A 19481-nucleotide genomic window follows, 5' to 3' on the forward strand; every position below is an offset into this window, starting at 1 on the left:
GAAAATAGGAATGTTTTAGAAAATAAGACTGTTGGAAAAATGGGTTCTATTTTATTACTTTTATAATTTATTTAAGTAACTATTTATTGAATATTGGGTGAAATTTACTTATGTGTATTGGTGTTTTTTACTCTGTTTTATTGTATATGTGTTCTTTTCATGTGAGTTCTTTTTATATATGTGATGTTCTGTCAATTTGATGTATTGCAGAGGTGACACTTTAAGTTCCCGCTTGGGATAATAAAGTATTATTATTATTATTATTATTCAGTGAATGGAATAGGTAGGGATTTCGCCTGTGTTTCCTGTAACTGTATAGGTACAGTTATTGTTGGTGCAAGAACATTTAAGGGGGTTATGCACAGGAGTGGACAGTTCAGAAAATGTGGTACATATGCATTGGGGCCCGTGCCCCGGATCTTTTGCTACCCTAGCAACGCCCCTGATGTATATCATATGATGTGTATACCACCCCTTCTGGATGATGTAAATCATATGATGTGTATCTAGTCGCAGTTTCAGCTCCCCGTGCTGGGAATAGTGTGACGTAGAGTTGCTTTGATATAGATAGACAAGTGACATTACATGAACCTCGTTCTCCATATAGAAGCTAAGCCTTTCCTATGGCTGATGAAGTGCAGCTCAATTCAGCAGTGAAAGGGTTAGCATGCGGGCTGCCCCGCCCCCTCCTGTGCACACGGAAGTGCTGGTCAGCTGTGGAGCAGTGCAGGACGTGTGTGCTCTGTGCCCGGTCTGTGCTATGATGCATGCTGCGGGGCTCCTCTGGAAGTGCTGGCTAGTGACTGGGCTGTGTATGGGCACACAATGGCTACTGGACGACACACAAGGGGCTGCAGATTCTGAGCTGATACCCAGGGCCCTATGGGCAGAGCAGCTTTCTCTATCCCTGCTGCCAGCTTACTCCTTGGCACCGGATCCCACCCCGGATCCGTCCCAGTGCATCCCACTGTTACATGAATTCGCTAACAACAGTGCCATCCTCAGTAACTGCTTGGTGAGCATGGCAAGGCCGGTGCGCCTGTGCCAGCACTGTTACAAGGAATATGCCCAGCTCCAGGCTACCATGCGCAAGATTGGAAGTCCTGTCCAGGTGTGTAGAAAATGGGGCGTCTTGTGATTTCTCTATTCATGCATATATGTGTAATGCACATGGCCCACAAATAAGTTTGGTCCCATAAACTTGTGCATGTGGGATTTACCGGACCGAACGTGACCCAAACATGCTAGCCGAGATCCGATCAGTGGCTGCAGTAAGTGCTACAAGCATACAGTGCAGCATTCAGACCACTTCACATTTTATACCCTTTGTTTCATTACAGCCAATTAGTTAGATCAAAAAAATTATTTGTTTTGCTCATTAATGTACAGTCTGCCCCCATCTTCACAGAACAAAAACAGAAGTGTTTAATAAATTAGTAAAAAAAAATCTACAAGAAAGCCTGAAATATCACATGGTCATAAGTATTCAGCCCTTTTGCTAAGTATTAGGTAGAAGCAGCTTTTGATCTAGTACAGTCATGAGTCTTCTTGGCTATTTTCAAGTCTCTCCAGAGATAGTCAATTTGGTTTAGGTCCGGGCTTTAGCTGTGCCAGTCAAGAATGGTCAGAGGTGTTCTGAAGCCACCGCTTTGGTATTTTAGCTTTGTGCTTGGGGTCATTGTCTTGTTGAAAGGTGAACCTTTGGCCAGTCCAGAGCACTCTGGAAGAGTTTTTAATCTCGGATATCTCTGTACTTGGATGCATTCCTCTTTCCTTTAATTGCAACCGGTCCTCCTGTCCCTGCAGCTGAAAAACACCCCTGTAGCATGATGCTGCCCCCACCTTGTGTCAGTGTTAGGATTGTATTTTGCAGGTGATGAGCAGTGCCTGGTTTTCCCCACACATACCGCTAAGACCGGTGCTACACGCACCACTTTGTCTGCGTTTGAAAACGCAAACACAGTCAAAGCCGCGGCCCGATCGCATTGGCGTTTCTATGGAAATGCCTGCGATCGGGAACGAGCCGCCGGTGTTTTGCGTTAATTTAATGCAAAACACCGGCGGCTTGTTCCCGATCTCAGGCATTTCCGGTAGGCACGGCTTTGTTTGCGTTTTCAAACGCAAAAAACCCCATTTTTGGGCCGTTTTTAAGCAGTCCGTTAAAAACGAATGTGTTTTTGATGGACTGCTTAAAAACGGGTTCAAGAACCCACGTGTGCCGCTGGCCATAGAATTAACACTAAAAAGTTCAATCTTCATCTCATCAGACCAGAGAATCTTATTTCTCTCAGTCTGGGAATACTTCATGTGGGTTTTTTTTTTGCCAAGTGTATGCAGGCGTTCATTGCAAGTCTTGCACTAATCTTGGGGTGGTCTTTACCTCTCTCAACAAGACTCTTCTCCCACGATTGTTTAGTTTAGCTGGACAGCCAGGTCGTGGAAGAGTTGACATCCCAAACTTCTTCCATTTAAGGTATCGTTCACACTTTGTGTTTCGTTTGCGTTATCGCATGCATTTTCCAACATGTTATAACAGCTGAGAAGAGATTTACCTAATTACGTTGCTTTTACAGAATGCATGTGTTAATGCAATGTTAACGTCCATGTTTGTTAAACACAATATACACAGCAATTAGGCAAATGTCAACTTCTCTGCTGCTCTGATAAGTTTAAAAAAAGTTTGAAAATGTGTGAATTCAGCCTAAGGCCGGTGCCGCATGCAGACAAAGCCGCACCCACTGGGGCGGCATGCAGACACCGGGTGCCACACGCAGACAAAGCGGTGCGCGTGGCACCGACCTAAGCTGGCCAGGGCCCGGTGTTTTGCATTTAAACAATGCAAAACTCTGGGTGCTGGTTGCTGATCACATACGTTTCACTGTAAACACCTATGCGATGGGGCTGAGGCCCGCCCCCGAGCACTAGCATTGGGTTTGTAAATTGGGGAACGTTATGGTGAGCAGCTATTTGCGTTGTGGAACGTCACATGGATTGCACAGGCTCAGAAGAAGAGCCTGTGCGATCTGTGCAGGAGGCTGGCTGTACGTGACAGCTGACCCTCTGCATAAGCAGCCGGGATTGCAATAGTCGCGTTTCTGGCTTTTAGGTGTCACGGTAAAACGTGACAGCAGCATCTAAAGGGGTTGCCCACCTCTCCTCCCTGCGAATTGCCCCCCCCCCCCGTCCTCAGTATGGGGGTACCAATCGTCTCCATGGCAGCACTGGGGTCCGATGAAGGACCATACAGCTGCCTTAGGCTGGTGCCACACGCACCGTGGCCCGATCGCATCAACGTTTCTATGGAAACGCCTGCGATCGGGAATGAGCGCTGGTGTTTTGCATTAAATTAACGCAAAACACTGGCGGCTCGTTCCCGATCGCAGGCGTTTCTCCTGTTAGTGATCCTGAACACATAGGGGGACATTTACATCTACAGTGTCGGTGTCTGCATTGGCTTTGTTACCGACCTGCTCTCGGTAAGAAGACACACATTTAATATTGTGGAGCTGTGCAGATAAATTTCTGGCGCCAAGACCATTTTCTGTCCCTGGGACCAAAATCTGTCCCGAGAACCAGAAATGTGTCCTGCTAGGCCAGTTTACAGCGTCCAAAAATGGCTGTGACACATATTAGTTGTGTCTGAGTTTCCACTCTGCCAAAGCCACGCCCCTTTTCAGAGAAGAGTTGGGGCAGGCGGAAAAAGTCATTGGGGGACATTTACTATGGCGTTTCCGCCAGTTTTGTGGCGCTCTCACCACATGTTCTGCTCTCCGACCTATTTATTAGCTGTCGGGGACAGAAAAAATGCCTTTTTCCGTCTGCTCCGACTCTTCTCTGAAAAGGGGCGTGGCTTTGGCGGAGTGGAAACTCAGACACAATTAATGTGTCGCAGCCATTTTTGGGTGGTGTAAACTGACGGAAAGTAGACCAAAAGAAAACTGGTCTAGCAGGGACTGTTGGACACATTTCTGGTGCTCGGGACAGATTTTGTCCCAGGGACAGAAAATAGTCTCGGCGCCAGAAATGTCTCTGCACAGCTCCACAATATTAAATGTGTGTCTTCTTACCGAGAGCAGGTCGGTAACAAAGCCAATGCAGACACCGACACTGTAAGTAAATGTCCCCCATTTTTTCTGTCCCTGACAGCTAATAAATAGGTCAGAGAGCAGAAGATGCGGTGAAAGCACCACAAAACTGGCGGAAACACCATAGTAAATGTCCCCCATAGATTTCTTGGTCAGTATGATTATTGGTGCAGCTCTCATCGGTCATGTTGCCCCTTTATGAACCCGTCCTTGAGCAATGGTAGAACTCCCCACTTTGGGTTAACATTTAACTGTCGGCCTATAGGGATTAGGAATACAAATATGCTCAGTGAGGTAAAGGACTATATAGTATAACTCGACTCACAAGTTGTTGGATACTTCTTGGATTCTGAAGGCCTGTTTCACATTTTCTATCAGTATTTGTTCATCATTATCAGGAGTTGATCCTATACAGAGGAGCTATATTGTAAAGATGTTTTGGAACCATTGCTGATCTTGTTTTTCCAATAGTATTCAAGAATACTGCTATGTTGAACTGACCTTATACTGACTGGTTTTACTATTTCGGTAGATGATACAGCCAGCTATCCAAAATGATGAAATGTGGTTTATAAATAGTTTCTTTAAATTAGTCTCCACCTCTTCGCAACATATTGTATAAAAAATTTTAAAACATTACCATATCCACAAATTTCAGAGGTCAACCTACCATCAAATAAGTATGGGACCTTCTAAATTTCCTTCGATGGTAAATGCTTGGGCACAAGATCCCTGAGGGCGCGTTCACACGTTGCACTTTGTTCGCGTTTTCATTGCTTTTTAAAATGCATTATAACGGCTGAGGAGAGGTGGTTTGCCTAATTACATTACTTTTTACATTTGTTAATGCTATGTTAACACATGTGTTAACATTGCATTTACAGTGTGTTTTGTAAACGGAAACGTTAACAGTAATAAAATTAGGCAAATCACCTCATTCCAGCTGTTGTAATGCGTTTTAAAATGCAATGAAAACGCAACCAAAGCGCAACGTGTGAACGCGCCCTGAGGGTCAGTTCACATGTGGTGTTATGATGCATGCAGGTTAACATTACCATGTGCTTGGCTTCATTGAAGCATGCGTTAGAACGCCACGTGTTCACATGTGGTGTATTGGGGATGCATTTTTAAACATGTGCTTCTGAATGCATCCGTTTTACATTTTAACATGCATTTTGTTGTTTCTTCTTCATTTCTTGAAGTGTAAGCAGCTGTGAATGTGAATACAGCAGCTTACACTTCCAGCAATGAAGAAAAACACTTTAAACGCAGCCAAACGCATGGTAACATGTAAAATGCATCCCCAAAATGTCATGTGTGAACTCGCCCTTGAGTGACTGGCAGCAGAGGTTGGCTTTTAATAGATTATGCGGCATCCTGCGTTTGCTTTTATGTATCGGAACTATGAAATGTAGCTTTCTAGGCCCCACGTTTTTTTTTTTTCTTAGAACAATATTTTCCTGTGAGGCAGATGAATAACACAAGCAGCTATTTATGTTGTGCAATATTCCAGTAGATCACACGGAACATTGTGACATGGACGCTGGGCATTCCTGCTGTTAAAGAGGAAGTCTGCTTTGGGAGAGTATTCTATAATACAGCTGCACACCAATAGTTCAATAGAAAAATGTGAGGGTAAAAAGGCAACGTTTCAGTTCCTATCCAGGAACCTTCGTCAAACAATGTGATGGTTACAGAGTGATCTCATCCGTACAGTGTTTTACATCATTCAAATTTTATACAAAACCAAATTATCAACACAGAGCGCAAATCCGGCAGTGATTCCGCACCGCTTTTTCTCAATCGAACCCACTCCATAAACTACATCTCAATCCAAAAAAGCATGTATGGAAACATCTGCAATGTGTTCTTCACACACATATATAGTGTTCTTCACATACTATTTTGTTCACACCGTTCCGCGTGTATCTCCCGACAAGTAAGCAAAACGCTAACGTATCTCCCGACAAAACGCTAATGACTCCAAGGAAAAATGGAACAAAAACGCAGCCAAAAACATCAGTTTTTCACGCATTGCACCCTGACGTGAAATGCAACGCTACTGTGGAAGGGGCCTTAAAGTGTTCTGAAGTTATAACCAATTATTGTGACAAATGTCAGATTAGAAAAATCAAGTCTGGTCACTAAGCTAAAAACAAGTGTCGATGTTAATCACTGAGCTATACTACTGCGGTCATTATATTAATTGTACACAAATCACTTTTGCTACTATAAAATTTGAATCTCAATCCAAAAAAGCACAAGAGTGAAAACTGGTTCCTACCAATCAAGTCTCACAAAAATTTATCTTAAAATATTCAATTTTTTATTGAAAAATATTTAAAACAGACAAATAATTTACAACATTTTGTGAATATCTGCAGATTATTAGTTTAAATTGTTCCTGAAGGTCCAAAAAAAAAAAAAAAAAAGTCCATCACTACAATGCCAGTATTTGTAATTACATGAGACACATATCTATATATGTAATGTATTGGCTGCCAGTCTTAAGTCAGATGCAAGGAGTGCTAATGAGGAAGCGGTGGCACGCGAAACGCGCGTCGGGGTTTTCCACGCTACATACCATATATCATGGGTAAGTGATTGCACACCTGATCCCTTCTTTGGATACATAATTATTGCAACTTTGCACCTTTACTATACCCACTGATATATATAGAATCCCTTTTTTTACATGAGCACTTTTTGTTACTTGGGCTAAGCAATAATTGATATTAGCACTCCTTGCATCTGACTTAAGACTGGCAGCCAATACATTACATATATAGATATGTGTCTCATGTAATTACAAATACTGGCATTGTAGTGATGGACTTTTTTTTTTTTTTTTTTTTTTTGGACCTTCAGGAACAATTTAAACTAATAATCTGCAGATATTCACAAAATGTTGTAAATTATTTGTCTGTTTTAAATATTTTTCAATAAAAAATTTAATATTTTAAGATAAATTTTTGTGAGACTTGATTGGTAGGAACCAGTTTTCACTCTTGTGCTTTTTTGGATTGAGATTCAAATTTTATAGTAGCAAAAGTGATTTGTGTACAATTAATATAATGACCGCAGTAGTATAGCTCAGTAATTAACATCGACACTTGTTTTTAGCTTAGTGACCAGACTTGATTTTTCTAATCTGACATTTGTCACAATAATTGGTTATAACTTCAGAACACTTTAAGGCCCCTTCCACAGTAGCGTTGCATTTCACGTCAGGGTGCAATGCGTGAAAAACTGATGTTTTTGGCTGCGTTTTTGTTCCATTTTTCCTTGGAGTCATTAGCGTTTTGTCGGGAGATACGTTAGCGTTTTGCTTACTTGTCGGGAGATACACGCGGAACGGTGTGAACAAAATAGTATGTGAAGAACACTATATATGTGTGTGAAGAACACATTGCAGATGTTTCCATACATCTGCAATGTGTTCTTCACACATATATATTGTTCTTCACATACAATTTTGTTCGCACCGTTCCACGCGTATCTCCCGACAAGTAAGCAGATGTGCCGAACATCTGCAATCTATTCTTCACTGTGTTTTTCACTTAAATGATCCTGTGTTCACTGGTTTTATTCTATTCTTCACTGTTCTTCACTGTGTTTTTTTTAATTAAATGCTCAATCTCGAGCAGGGGAAATACTCGTCCGAGCAAATACTCGCTCATCTCTATTCATTACTTTTATTCATCTCACCTAGCAACCCATCCGTTTAAAATGCATTGCACTCGCAATGCTTGCGAGGGCAATGCGTTTTTGATGCGTCTCCATAGACTTGAATGGGGCAGTAAAAAACGTGCGTGAAACGCAAAAGTAGAGCATGTTGCGATTTTGACGCGCATCAAAACAAATGCACGTGTGGAAAAAAAACGCAAATGAGGAAAGGCCCATTGGAAACAATGGGACAGAGTGCAATGCAAGTTCTGCGCGTCAAAAACACGCTAGTGTGGAAGGGGCCTAACACATCCAGGTGATTTTGAGATTATTTTCTCGTAACACATTGTACTTCATGTTAGTTTTCTAAAATTTTTGTTACAGCCGAGTCCTGCCAGGAAGTCCACGGTGTGCACCCACTGTGATTGCTGCTGCTTAATACCTTTCGACAATAAATTGTATGATAAAAAATACAACTTGCTAAATATCTGATGATTCTTGTATCAATTGCTCTTTCTTTTTGTCATTTTCTTGAATCTGCAGAATGGCACAGTCAGCTGTTCGACGATTCTCTTGCGATCTGACCGGGTCCAGGTCATTGTTGAGCTAAGTGATTTCTTTGATGATATGTGGAGTTATTCCAAATGTGAAAGTAAGTACAGTCTGAAGTGTCATTTACTATTAGGTTTATAGCAATTGCTGAATAAATAAACTACTTAAAATTTCAGTTTAGTTAAGGGGGGGAAGGGCTTATTTGATATCATTTTAGAATATAAAAAGGTTTTAATGTACTGATCCTTTTATTTTTGGTTGACTACAGGGTATCCATTGGAATGGATATTTGGGTGCAGGATACTAATGTTAGTGTGCATGATTGAAACAAAGCTGCGATTGTCTGCACAGCTGCTACTTCTAGACAGTGTACACCTAAACAAATAAGAGGAAACTGCTGAAGTGTCCCTGCAAACAGCCAGGGTGTTCCTCCTGGGTCAATCTTGCCCCGAGATAAACTGCCTGAGAATAAATCGTTATCCTTAGGGTGCTGTCAAGCGGTGCATTCTTGGTCAGTTTGGGGTGCGTTTTTAAATCCATGTGTTTTTTCTATGTTGTTTTACCAAACATTTAGCTGGTTTGAATGTTTGAAGTATTCTTAATTTTTGGAGGTTCTTCTTTTAACTTATGTCTTGTGTATATATACACTCACCGGCCACTTTATTAGGTACACCATGCTAGTAACGGGTTGGACCCCCTTTTGCCTTCAGAACTGCCTCAATTCTTCGTGGCATAGATTCAACAAGGTGCTGGAAGCATTCCTCAGATTTTGGTCCATATTGACATGATGGCATCACACAGTTGCTGCAGATTTGTCGGCTGCACATCCATGATGCGAATCTCCCGTTCCACCACATCCCAAAGATGCTCTATTGGATTGAGATCTGGTGACTTTGGAGGCCATTTGAGTACAGTGAACTCATTGTCATGTTCAAGAAACCAGTCTGAGATGATTCCAGCTTTATGACATGGCGCATTATCCTGCTGAAAGTAGCCATCAGATGTTGGGTACATTGTGGTCATAAAGGGATGGACATGGTCAGCAACAATACTCAGGTAGGCTGTGGCGTTGCAACGATGCTCAATTGGTACCAAGGGGCCCAAAGAGTGCCAATAAAATATTCCCCACACCATGACACCACCACCACCAGCCTGAACCGTTGATACAAGGCAGGATGGATCCATGCTTTCATGTTGTTGACACCAAATTCTGACCCTACCATCCGAATGTCAACTCAAATCACCTTTCTTCCCCATACTGATGCTCGGTTTGAACTGCAGGAGATTGTCTTGACCATGTCTACATGCCTAAATGCACTGAGTTGCCGCCATGTGATTGGTGATTAGAAATTAAGTGTTAACGAGCAGTTGGACAGGTGTACCTAATAAAGTGGCCGGTGAGTGTATATAATTTATTTATATATATATAAATGTGTGTGTGTGTGTGTGTGTGTGAACCCTCAGGCTCATTTGCATAATTTTAAAGCCTTTTTATCTTAAAACAAGGGCATAGGAAGATTAAGGAACAGTGGATCCTGCCACAGGGGGCACACACCTGTATGTCCGTGTGCTTAGCTTACAATCCTTCAACCTGATAGTAGATGTCCTTTAAGCAGCTGTGAAAAAGTAACTACAGCTGCTTAAACTTCCAGAAACAAAGAAAAACAAATTCAAGCAGCCAAGCTCACATGCAAAAAAGTTCCAAGGAGGGACCAAGGACTGACCTGACGTGCGTTTAAGGGTGCTATCACACAGTGAGTTCTTGCACAGTTCCTGGTGCATTATAAAACACATGCTGTTTTGCATGTTTACCATGCAGCTGTTAAATTGTTAATACAGCTGCTTCCATTTACAGAACTGAAGTAAAACAGATATAGACCAGCCAAACAGGTGGTAAACATTTAAAAAACACTTGCGTTTTCAGTGTGTTTTACAACTCGCAAAGAACAGACCAAGAACGCACCGTGTGACAGCACCTTAACGCTTGCATTTCAAAACTCCTGCTTTCTCGCCATGTGTGAATGCATCCACTTTTAAGGTGTTGTCCCAAGTTTGTTATCTTTTGAGAATAGGGGATAAAGATCTATTTGGGGATAGTCCAACTGCTTAGAGCCACATGTTTATGAGAACAGGGGTACTATTCCCCCAATAGTGGAGTATTATGTTTGACTGTTTGTGGCAGTCTTATAGACTTAAATGGTGGTCCATGAATCAGGAGAAATAAAACCAACGTCCTTGTAGGGGTGGGACCAGTTGTACTCCCACTGTTGAGGTAATCCCCCTATGGGTAGGTATAGCTATGAATAGAGATGAGCGGGCTGGAAGTTTGGGTTTGGCGTTCAGAACCCCTGGCCAATCACTTCCATGGCTAGTTGCCAGGGGCATTAATTTGCCGGGTTGGCTGTTTGGCCTGAAACCTGTAAGCAAGCCTTGTTCGTAGCTAGATATGAGAAGACACAATCAGGATGTTGGACTTGTTTTAGGCACAGAAACACACTATACATTTTGTAAAACCTACTGTAGAAAGCTATGTTGTTTCTCCATACTGTAATAACATGTGACTCACTTTAACAGATTGCTTGGAGAAGAACAATACAGGGATATTAAACAGCACATCTAAATTCATGGATTCATTTGACAGCTTGATCCAGTGCTTCAATAACACAATGAGGGTAACTTGTTTTCTATAGTTTTAAATTAGTTGGTTTCATATGATAAACAGTTTTTTTTTTTTTTAATATCTGTCTCTCTCCACTGTTTATAGCTTTTGATTAAATACAAGATCAAGAATTCAGTGGTATTCTTGTGATTACCACATTCTTCTGATTTATTTCAGGAGCCACCTATCCTGTCACCACAAGGCAATTATTCACGTGTGTGCCACAGTTGTAATGAGAGTTACCGACAACTGAATGATTTGTACAATGAGTTGGAGCATAAAGACGCCTTGTGTATTGATTTAGAAGATGCAGTAAGTTTGTATGAAATGATTTATAAACTTTCAGTCTGCAGTCACTTTGAAGGAGAATGGAGCTTGTGGGTGCATGGGAACACTTATCTTCTCAATAAAGGGTTGGGGATACGAGTAGGAAGAGTTGTGTATGTGTGTATATATAGATAGATATATCGTTACGTGCTCTTCACAAGGAAACCTGTCTGGGACTACTTCAGTATTCAGTAGCAGCCGTTATTTCACTGCTAAGTAAATTATTTATTTGTTATTTCAGATGAACAGTACTCGCAAACTTTGGAGCAAAACCTTCAACTGCACATTACCGTGTACTGACACCGTCCCGGTGATTGCAGTGTCAGCATTCATACTCTTTCTACCGGTAGTTTTTTATCTTAGCAGCTTCCTTCACTCAGAGCAAAAGAAGCGAAAACTCATATTGCGTAAGTATTCAGTACAACTGGCATGGAAATGGCAATAAATCCAAGATAAAGATTCCAACTGTCCTATGAAAGCTGATCTCAGTTGTAGTCTTTTCTGATCTCACTTCCTCATCCTGTGTAGAATTATCTAGCGATAAGGCGTACCAGACCCTTCTTGGGTGCTCTTGCTGCCTGTACAGTGATTCAGTGAAGCTGAAGTACTACACCCCGGCTTCTTTGCCACTACACACCCCACCCAGGACATTAAGACCTTAACCCCTTTATGACTAAGAGTCATTGATGCCTGAATGTCAAGGTCAATTTTTACAGTTCTTGCCTGCGCTTCTTTAAATAACAATATCTTTGGAAAAACTTCACATACCATAAGAATTTTTACTTGTTTTTTTTTTAAATGACACGTGAGACTTTGACTTTATAGAATCATTTTATTTATAACTTTTTTGTTTATAAAATAAGCTTTTTTTGTAATTTAATTATTTTTTTTGTACATAAACATTTTCTTACATATTTTTTAAATATGTACAATATCAATCCATCAACATTTTAGAGGGTGTATGTACTTCTGCAAAGTGTCTTTTGCAGCTCCTTATGCTATCTGCCGTCTGCTGACAGGTTGGAGGATGTGTCACTTCAAATGGTCATATCTTCTAGACTGTGCCGCACAGAAACACAAAGGGGAGAGTATGTTCATTAAAAGAATAGATTTGTGTTTCTACGTGCCACAGTTCAGGAGATATGATCGTTTTAAGCTGGGAAATTGTCTTGTATATATATGGGCTATATGGGTCATGTGCAAATAGGAAGTGTATGGCAGTCATGAAGAGGTTAATGACAAGGAATTTAAAGCCTTTATCAAAAATTATTAGCATTTTTGCTGCTGTAATGGATCAATGGACGTAACTTTTTTAAAAATCTGTTATACTTACTCCTTTTTAATAATGTTGTTTTTTGTTGTAACACATAGGGCTAACGTTATAATTAACACTTAACATAATTTACAGCGGGGGGTGGGGGTGTCATTGTTTTCACTATATACAGGCAAAATGTTGTGATATTTTTTTTATTTTTTTTTTAATTGGAGAGAAAGCATGCAATGATAAGTGTAAGGGGAGGAGGATGGCAATCAAAAGAGAAACAAAGGCACAGAACAGACATCTTACAGCAGTGATTTTTTTTTTCTTAAAAATAAGGGATCAGTGTCTTTTCTCTTTTCCATCTGTCATGTGTTGGGGCTCACAGAAATAGCCCAGTATAGAAATGTCTCCAACGGCAATGCATTTTGTGGTGGTAGTGGTAGAGGGCAGCCTCGTACCCATAATTTTTTTGATCAACAGGTTTAGATTAGACACCAATAATTATGGCGGGGACTGAATGAATATTCATGCAATACCATGTATTTCTTTATTTATACTACTAAATCTTTTACTAAATGTGTAAGCAGTAGTGTAGTTACAGGAGGTAAAATAGATGCCATTGTTTCTTTAGTCCCTATTGCTGCTCAGTGATGATCTGTTGTATTGGAGGGTAAAAGGGGGTGTGTGGGATACCAGGAGTGTAACTACAGCGGTAATAACAATCTTTATATAGTGCCGTCAAATTCCGTAGTGCTTTACAAATCATAGGGGACAAATATAATATTATATTACAGAGTACAGACAGTCATATGGAACAATAGGAGTGAGGACCCTGCTCGCCAGAGCTTATACTCTATGAGGATGAAGGGGTTGACACAAGAGATAAAAAGAGATTGTATAATGGTCCAGCCATTCTTTATAAGTGAACAATATAAAATTTAATAAATAAAAATTCTTCTGCTTGAACCAGCCATCAGCTGCCATCGTATAGACATAGTCCAAGGTGAAAGTGACTGCAGAGAAGCTTGGAGTTTGGTAACAGACAGGAGAAAGGACATAGGATGGATAAGTAAAGGGAGAGTTGACATTTCATGCAGTTAGCGAGTATGATAGGCTTGCAGTCATAGCAGCTGCAATGGGGCCTGCAGTGTCATGGGGCCCTTGCATCTTGGGAGTGTATTTGCTGTATGTTTGTATATGGTATTGTATGTTTGTGCATATGCAGCATGGGTGGATATGGCACAGTAGTTGTGTATGTGTTGTATGCATGTCGCTAGCAGAACCAAACTGGCCTCAGTCATAGGCCATAGTGAGTCTGTGATGTTGACAGCACTGCAGAGCCTCTGTATACCAATAGAAACCAGCGGGAGGCGTTGTGCTGCACCTCAGGTGAACGCATGGACAAGTACAGATTCTTTTGTTGTCTTATACCAGCCTCTGCTAGTTATACAATAAATGTATCCTGGACAAAACATTTAATGATTAAACCCACAAATAGTGTTGATCAGACTGTAATACGCTGTGTACATTCAGTGCAGTTAGTTTTTTATGTTCAATCAATTTTATTTAACAAAGATACATTTACAAGCAAAATAACAATAACAAACCATAGTTGTACAATTTCAAATCAGTATTGGATCAGTTCCGCAAGCCATAGAAGGAGCAGTATGTGGTATAATGATGGAAATCTCTGAAGGCAAGTCAGTAAGACAGTCCCAGAAGGATGCCATCGATTCCAGGGGGACTTGTGGATATGAATTTTGCGAGCACTAGTGTTTGTGTTCCTGTAATCCCAAGGTTGAGGGGAGGATCAGGAGGTAAATATGTAAACTGTAGGTAGATGCTTGTTCCATTCCTTCCCATGTGTGGTGCGTTTTGTCAGCATAACCTGAGAAGTGGACAAGAGTTGATGGAGCTCATCTGGCTTATATTACTGTCTATACCCTTATTGAGTGAATGAATCCCTGGGTATATCTGTGGCTACCCTAGTGGTCGAATATGAAACGGTAATCATGGAGACCGGTAAAGGAAAACATATTTGCAGTTGTACAACAAACTGGACACAGAAGGGGACATGGGAGGGGTTACTGATTGGGCAGGGGAGGGGAAAGACATAAGATATGGTACGGTGGGGTGATAGTGACATGTCATTATAAGGAAACGAAAAAGGGGGCAGACTGAGCCCGGCTCCTACCTCTCCTACAGCAAATATCGGAAGGCCTCTGTGTCTTGAAACAAGAAGCACGGCTGCCATAGCTTAAGGAACTTTTCAGAGGAATTATGGATATCCGCCATCGATTCTTCCATGAGGAAGATCTGGATTAACTCTTGCAGCCATTCTGACCTGGGGGGTGATCTGGCTGCGATCAGGCAGAACCTGAGCAGGCTGGGTTTCTGAGCTCCTATCGACCCTGATAGAATCGAGAGGAGTGACATTTCTGGATTGCATGAGACATGAGTACCTGTTATTGATTGGAATGCCCTTAACACGCTATCCCAGAAAGGTTTAATTTAAGTTTCTTTAAATGAGATGCGTGTTGCCAACTGCTATGTTTCACTCATTTTGATTTTATATTAGAAGTGAGTTAATGGATTTCTGCTGTATAGAGGCTGCCGAAGCCAAAGGGAATCTACCACCTCGCAAATATAGAGCACTTTACAAGATTTATCATATTAGAAAATGTAATTTTTTTTTTTATGTGCTTCTTTGTGCACCAGGGAAGATGCTTTGCCTGCTTCTGCACATGTTTTCTGCTTTCTAAAACTACTACAAGGTCTATATTTTTAAATCGTTGGTTCAATACGCTGCAGTAGGAATGGAAAGTTTTTGTCAGTGTCGTGGCACACATATATTTCCATTAAACATTATGACCCAATCATGTAAAGAACATAATCGAAAGCTGTGTCACCAATAGTAAATTTCCCTTATCAGAACGAAGGAATGTATAGTCTGAAGAACATGTATAGTGCCCTACACCATGCTATTGGGAGGTGGTAGTGGACTAAACTACATGGCTTTCACTAAAAGATCATCCATATATATTATAATCATAGGTATTCTGATATCAGATTTTATACAAGATATCAAGATTTTCAGGTAGCTAACCTTGGTAGAACTAAATTCTTGGAAATTAAATGTCTGTTTATTTTCCCTTTATTAAAAAGCCATTACTAAAATTATGAAATCCATTACACAATATAGGCACTATCCAACTGAGCATCAGAATTGTATGATCCTATGATGAATTTACTACAGTGCCTTGTGAAAGTAGTCGGCCCCTTTAACTTTTTTGACCTTTTGCCACATTCCAGGCTTCAAACATAAAGATATAATTGTAATTTTTTGAAGAATCAACAACTCGTGGAACACAATTATGTAGTGGAAAGTTTTTTAAACTTTTATTAAAAAAAATAATAAACTGGAAAGTGGGGCTTACAATATTATTGGGTCCTCCTAAGTTAATACTTTGTAGGATCACCTTTTGTTGCAAACGACTTGGGATATGTCTGTTTTGCATATCGAGGGACTGAAATTTTTGCCCATTCTTCCTTGGTAAACAGCTCAAGCTTTTGTGAGGTTGGATGGAGAATGTTTGTGAAAAGCAGTTTTCAGCTCTTTCCACAGATTCTCGATTGGATTCAGGTCTGGAATTGGCCATTCTAACACCTGGACACATTTATTTGTACCACTCCATTGTACATTTTGCTTTATGTTTGGGATCATTGTCTTGTTGGAAGATAAATCTCCGTCCCAGTCTCAGGTCTTTAATAGATTCCATCAGGTTTGCTTCCAGAATAATCCTGCATTTGGCTCCATCCGTCTTCCCATCAATTATAACAGTCTTCCCTGTCCCTGCTGAAGAAAAGAAGGCCCAAATCATGATGCTGCCACCACCATGTTTGTAGTGGTGATTTGTTCCACTTCACAATTGTGTCCCACTTGTTGTTGATTCTTCACCAAAAAATTTACAATTTTATATCTTTATGTTTGAAGCAAGAAATGTGGCAAAAGGTAGGGAAGCTCAAGGAGCCGAATACTTTTGCAAGGCACTGTATATTTACTTTTTGTTATTTACAAGCATAATGTGTCTGTTATGTTGTCTAAATTTTCTGGACACGTTGTAATATTTATGAAAATATTTTATTTTTTATATATTTCAGCCAAAAGATTTAAGTCTACTGCCAGCATATCAAACATACAAGACAAGTGTAACTGAAGTATTACCAGCGAAGAAAGGAAGATTTGCACTTGATGATACATAAACAGTTTTTTTTTACTGTAAACTGATTTATTCTATGCAAGACCAAAATATTTTGTTTTTAATCATGAGTGTTTCAAATACAGTGGGTCTTTTATTGCTGAAGGAAGAAAGGTTACTTCATTTGTGTTTTCATGATGTTACGTATTGTATTTTCTTTGAAAGGCACAGGGACATGTATTTTACATGTATTTTGTTGGGAAAAAATGGCAACAATTCAAAATCTTTGAGTTGGCCTGGCTGTTCTTCAATGTGTGCTGCTGGGAGAGACCGGAAATGATCACGTACAATGTAACCCATCCATTTCATTTTCCCCAAAAATATCCATCTGCCATGTATATGACTAGCTTCACTTTCCATATACAGGCGGTCCCCTACTTAAGAACACTCGACTTACATACGACCCCTAGTTACAAACGGACCACTGGATATTGGTAATTTATTGTACTTTAGTACAATACATACAACTTACATACAAATTCAACTCAAGAACAAACCTACAGACCCTATCTTGTATGTAACCCGGGGACTGCCTGTACTTGGGCTTTACCATATCTGTTGGTACATTCTTAGGCTTCTGGTGTCGCGCTTCTCACCCCTCTCCATAGCAAGGCATGGCGCCGTCCCGCTAACATAGAGCATGCACTATATTTTCCTATCTTTTTCCTGCGTACGGTAGCGTGTGTGTGTGTGCGCGCCAACCGTACCATGGCCGGGTGCCATAGGCATTTATGGGGGCATATATCTATACATCCCCACCTTGTCCATGTGAAAGGGGCCTTAGAGTAATCTCATTATAACAGTAAAGATGGTTATAGCATATTATTGTACCTTGCTAGCAAGAATTTGAAACCAGATCATTGCAAGGTCTGGAGTTACTGTGTTGACATCCACTGTGCTCCAATTTCAGCTCTCCTGGATTAGCCAGGCTGCTGCCTACCAGTATTACCTTGATTTGGTGAATCATATGATTGAGAGCTGTTCAAAGCAATCTTTCATTTATGCTAATAAAAGCCGGTTTACATCTGCCAAGTTACAGAATGACAGCTTTGATTCCGTAATCAGTGGCTTTTTGAGCACATTCATGCTAAGTAGGGCTGAAAGTCATTACTACAGGATAGGGCAGTTAAGAGCTTTAGTGGTGAAGCAGCTTTCATTTACTTTCCTGGCTTTGCAGCCAATTAAAATCATTCAAAAAGATTTTTGAGATTTTTTACATAAAGAAATTTTCCAGTATTTTGTAGAAATAGTTATTTAGTTAAACTATTGTTATCTGCAGTGTTAGGTTATTATATGCTTTTATTGTGATGTGATTTTCATTTTTGCATGTACAAAATAAATATTTGTAGCCACTAAGAACATTTTACAGCTATTATTCATAACCAGAATTGATTTAACAGTGTATAGAATATATCCCACATAGTAAGAATGGCATAATCAGTGGTTTCTGTGATGGCTTTTTCTTATGAGCTGGATCAATAGTGGGGAGGATATATCTAGCCCTGCATTCCACACATCTGGATCCAAAAAGTCACAAATTTGGGTTTAGGACTTGTTGCCATACATGAGGATAAAGTTGAAGCCACTCATTCCTCTTTAACAACCTCTTTAAACATCAGATTTACTAAATCAACTTTTTTGTTGCAAAAATTATTGAAATTACAGATTTGCACCATTTCATACATTTGCTACTGCATTTCTTCTTGATATATTGCCCACAGTAAGCTAAAATTGTGGCCATTTTATTTTATTTCTAGTTTGCACTGATCATATGTTGTCATGGTCTTGAATTGACAAATGAGAGCTTGATGCCCCTGGACCAAGTAGCACTTGCCCATGGGTCTTTGTACTTGAATTCTGAACCTGTTTTAATGTGTATGATAAAGAGACTATCTTTTTTTTTGTATAGTCTAATATGTTTCTTATATTTGTAACATACTTTATGCTACTAGGAGTTATAATAAACATTTTAAATCCACTCATTTGTTGACTTGGTTTTTTTTTATCTATGCAACCCAAAATCAAGGATTGGAAAAACACATACAAATATTGATGTTAATTACTTACCGACATGTGACTTATTGCAGCAAACACCCACTGGTAACACCCGTGGTCAGATATTAACCCTGTAAATGCCTCTGCCAAAGCTCAAGGGGTCACCTGGCTGTCTGGTTTTCATCTAATCGCACTTTGTAACGAATCATGAGGAAAATCCCCATATACTGCCATATAGTAGTATGGCAGGATCAATCAGACAACCTAGGTTAAAGTACCCTAGGGGGGGTCTGAAAAATGGTAAAAAAGAAAATAAAAAAAAAATTATTTTTTAGGTTTTTAAAATCTCCCCCTTTCCCTATAACTCATCTAAATATAAATAAACTGTAAAAATCCCAAAATGTCCAATCTATTAAAATATAATAACGGTCATTCCTGACGTTTAACCCTGTAATAGAAAATAGCACCTACGGTGCTATCCCTGTTATCGCACCGAACCAAAGAATAAAGTAGACGTGTAATTTGGGGCACAGAGTGAAAGCCGTATAAAAACATGCCCACAAGAAAATGGTACAAATGCGTTTATTCAACATTTTTCACTGCATGTGGAATTTTTTTTTTTTTCCTGCTTCCCAGTACATGACATGGAATAATAAATACCATCAGTTGTCCAATTT

General features: G+C 40.1%; 1 protein-coding gene across 1 annotated transcript; it reads left to right on the plus strand.

The window, feature by feature from the left end:
* Positions 1-664: 664 nt before the first annotated feature.
* Positions 665-18787, plus strand: OSTM1 (osteoclastogenesis associated transmembrane protein 1). The gene is made up of 6 exons (XM_072141838.1): positions 665-1111; positions 8295-8403; positions 10878-10975; positions 11140-11274; positions 11531-11696; positions 16712-18787. Exons 1-6 carry the CDS (start codon positions 668-670, stop codon positions 16765-16767), a joined length of 1008 nt encoding a protein of 335 aa, XP_071997939.1. The 5' UTR covers positions 665-667; the 3' UTR covers positions 16768-18787.
* The last annotated feature ends 694 nt before the right edge of the window (positions 18788-19481 follow it).

This window comes from Engystomops pustulosus, chromosome 3 (genome assembly GCF_040894005.1).
Source record: "Engystomops pustulosus chromosome 3, aEngPut4.maternal, whole genome shotgun sequence".
Lineage (NCBI taxonomy): Eukaryota > Metazoa > Chordata > Amphibia > Anura > Leptodactylidae > Engystomops > Engystomops pustulosus.

What these genes read in the sequence shown, in the direction of transcription:
- OSTM1 (XM_072141838.1), top strand. Translation starts at nt 668, where the DNA reads ATGCGGGCTGCCCCGCCCCCTCCTGTGCACACGGAAGTGCTGGTCAGC. An exon ending in GAGTTATTCCAAATGTGAAA is followed by an intron (nt 8,404 to 10,877) that starts GTAAGTACAGTC and finishes TCACTTTAACAG; the next exon opens with ATTGCTTGGAGAAGAACAAT. An exon ending in GTATTGATTTAGAAGATGCA is followed by an intron (nt 11,275 to 11,530) that starts GTAAGTTTGTAT and finishes TTGTTATTTCAG; the next exon opens with ATGAACAGTACTCGCAAACT.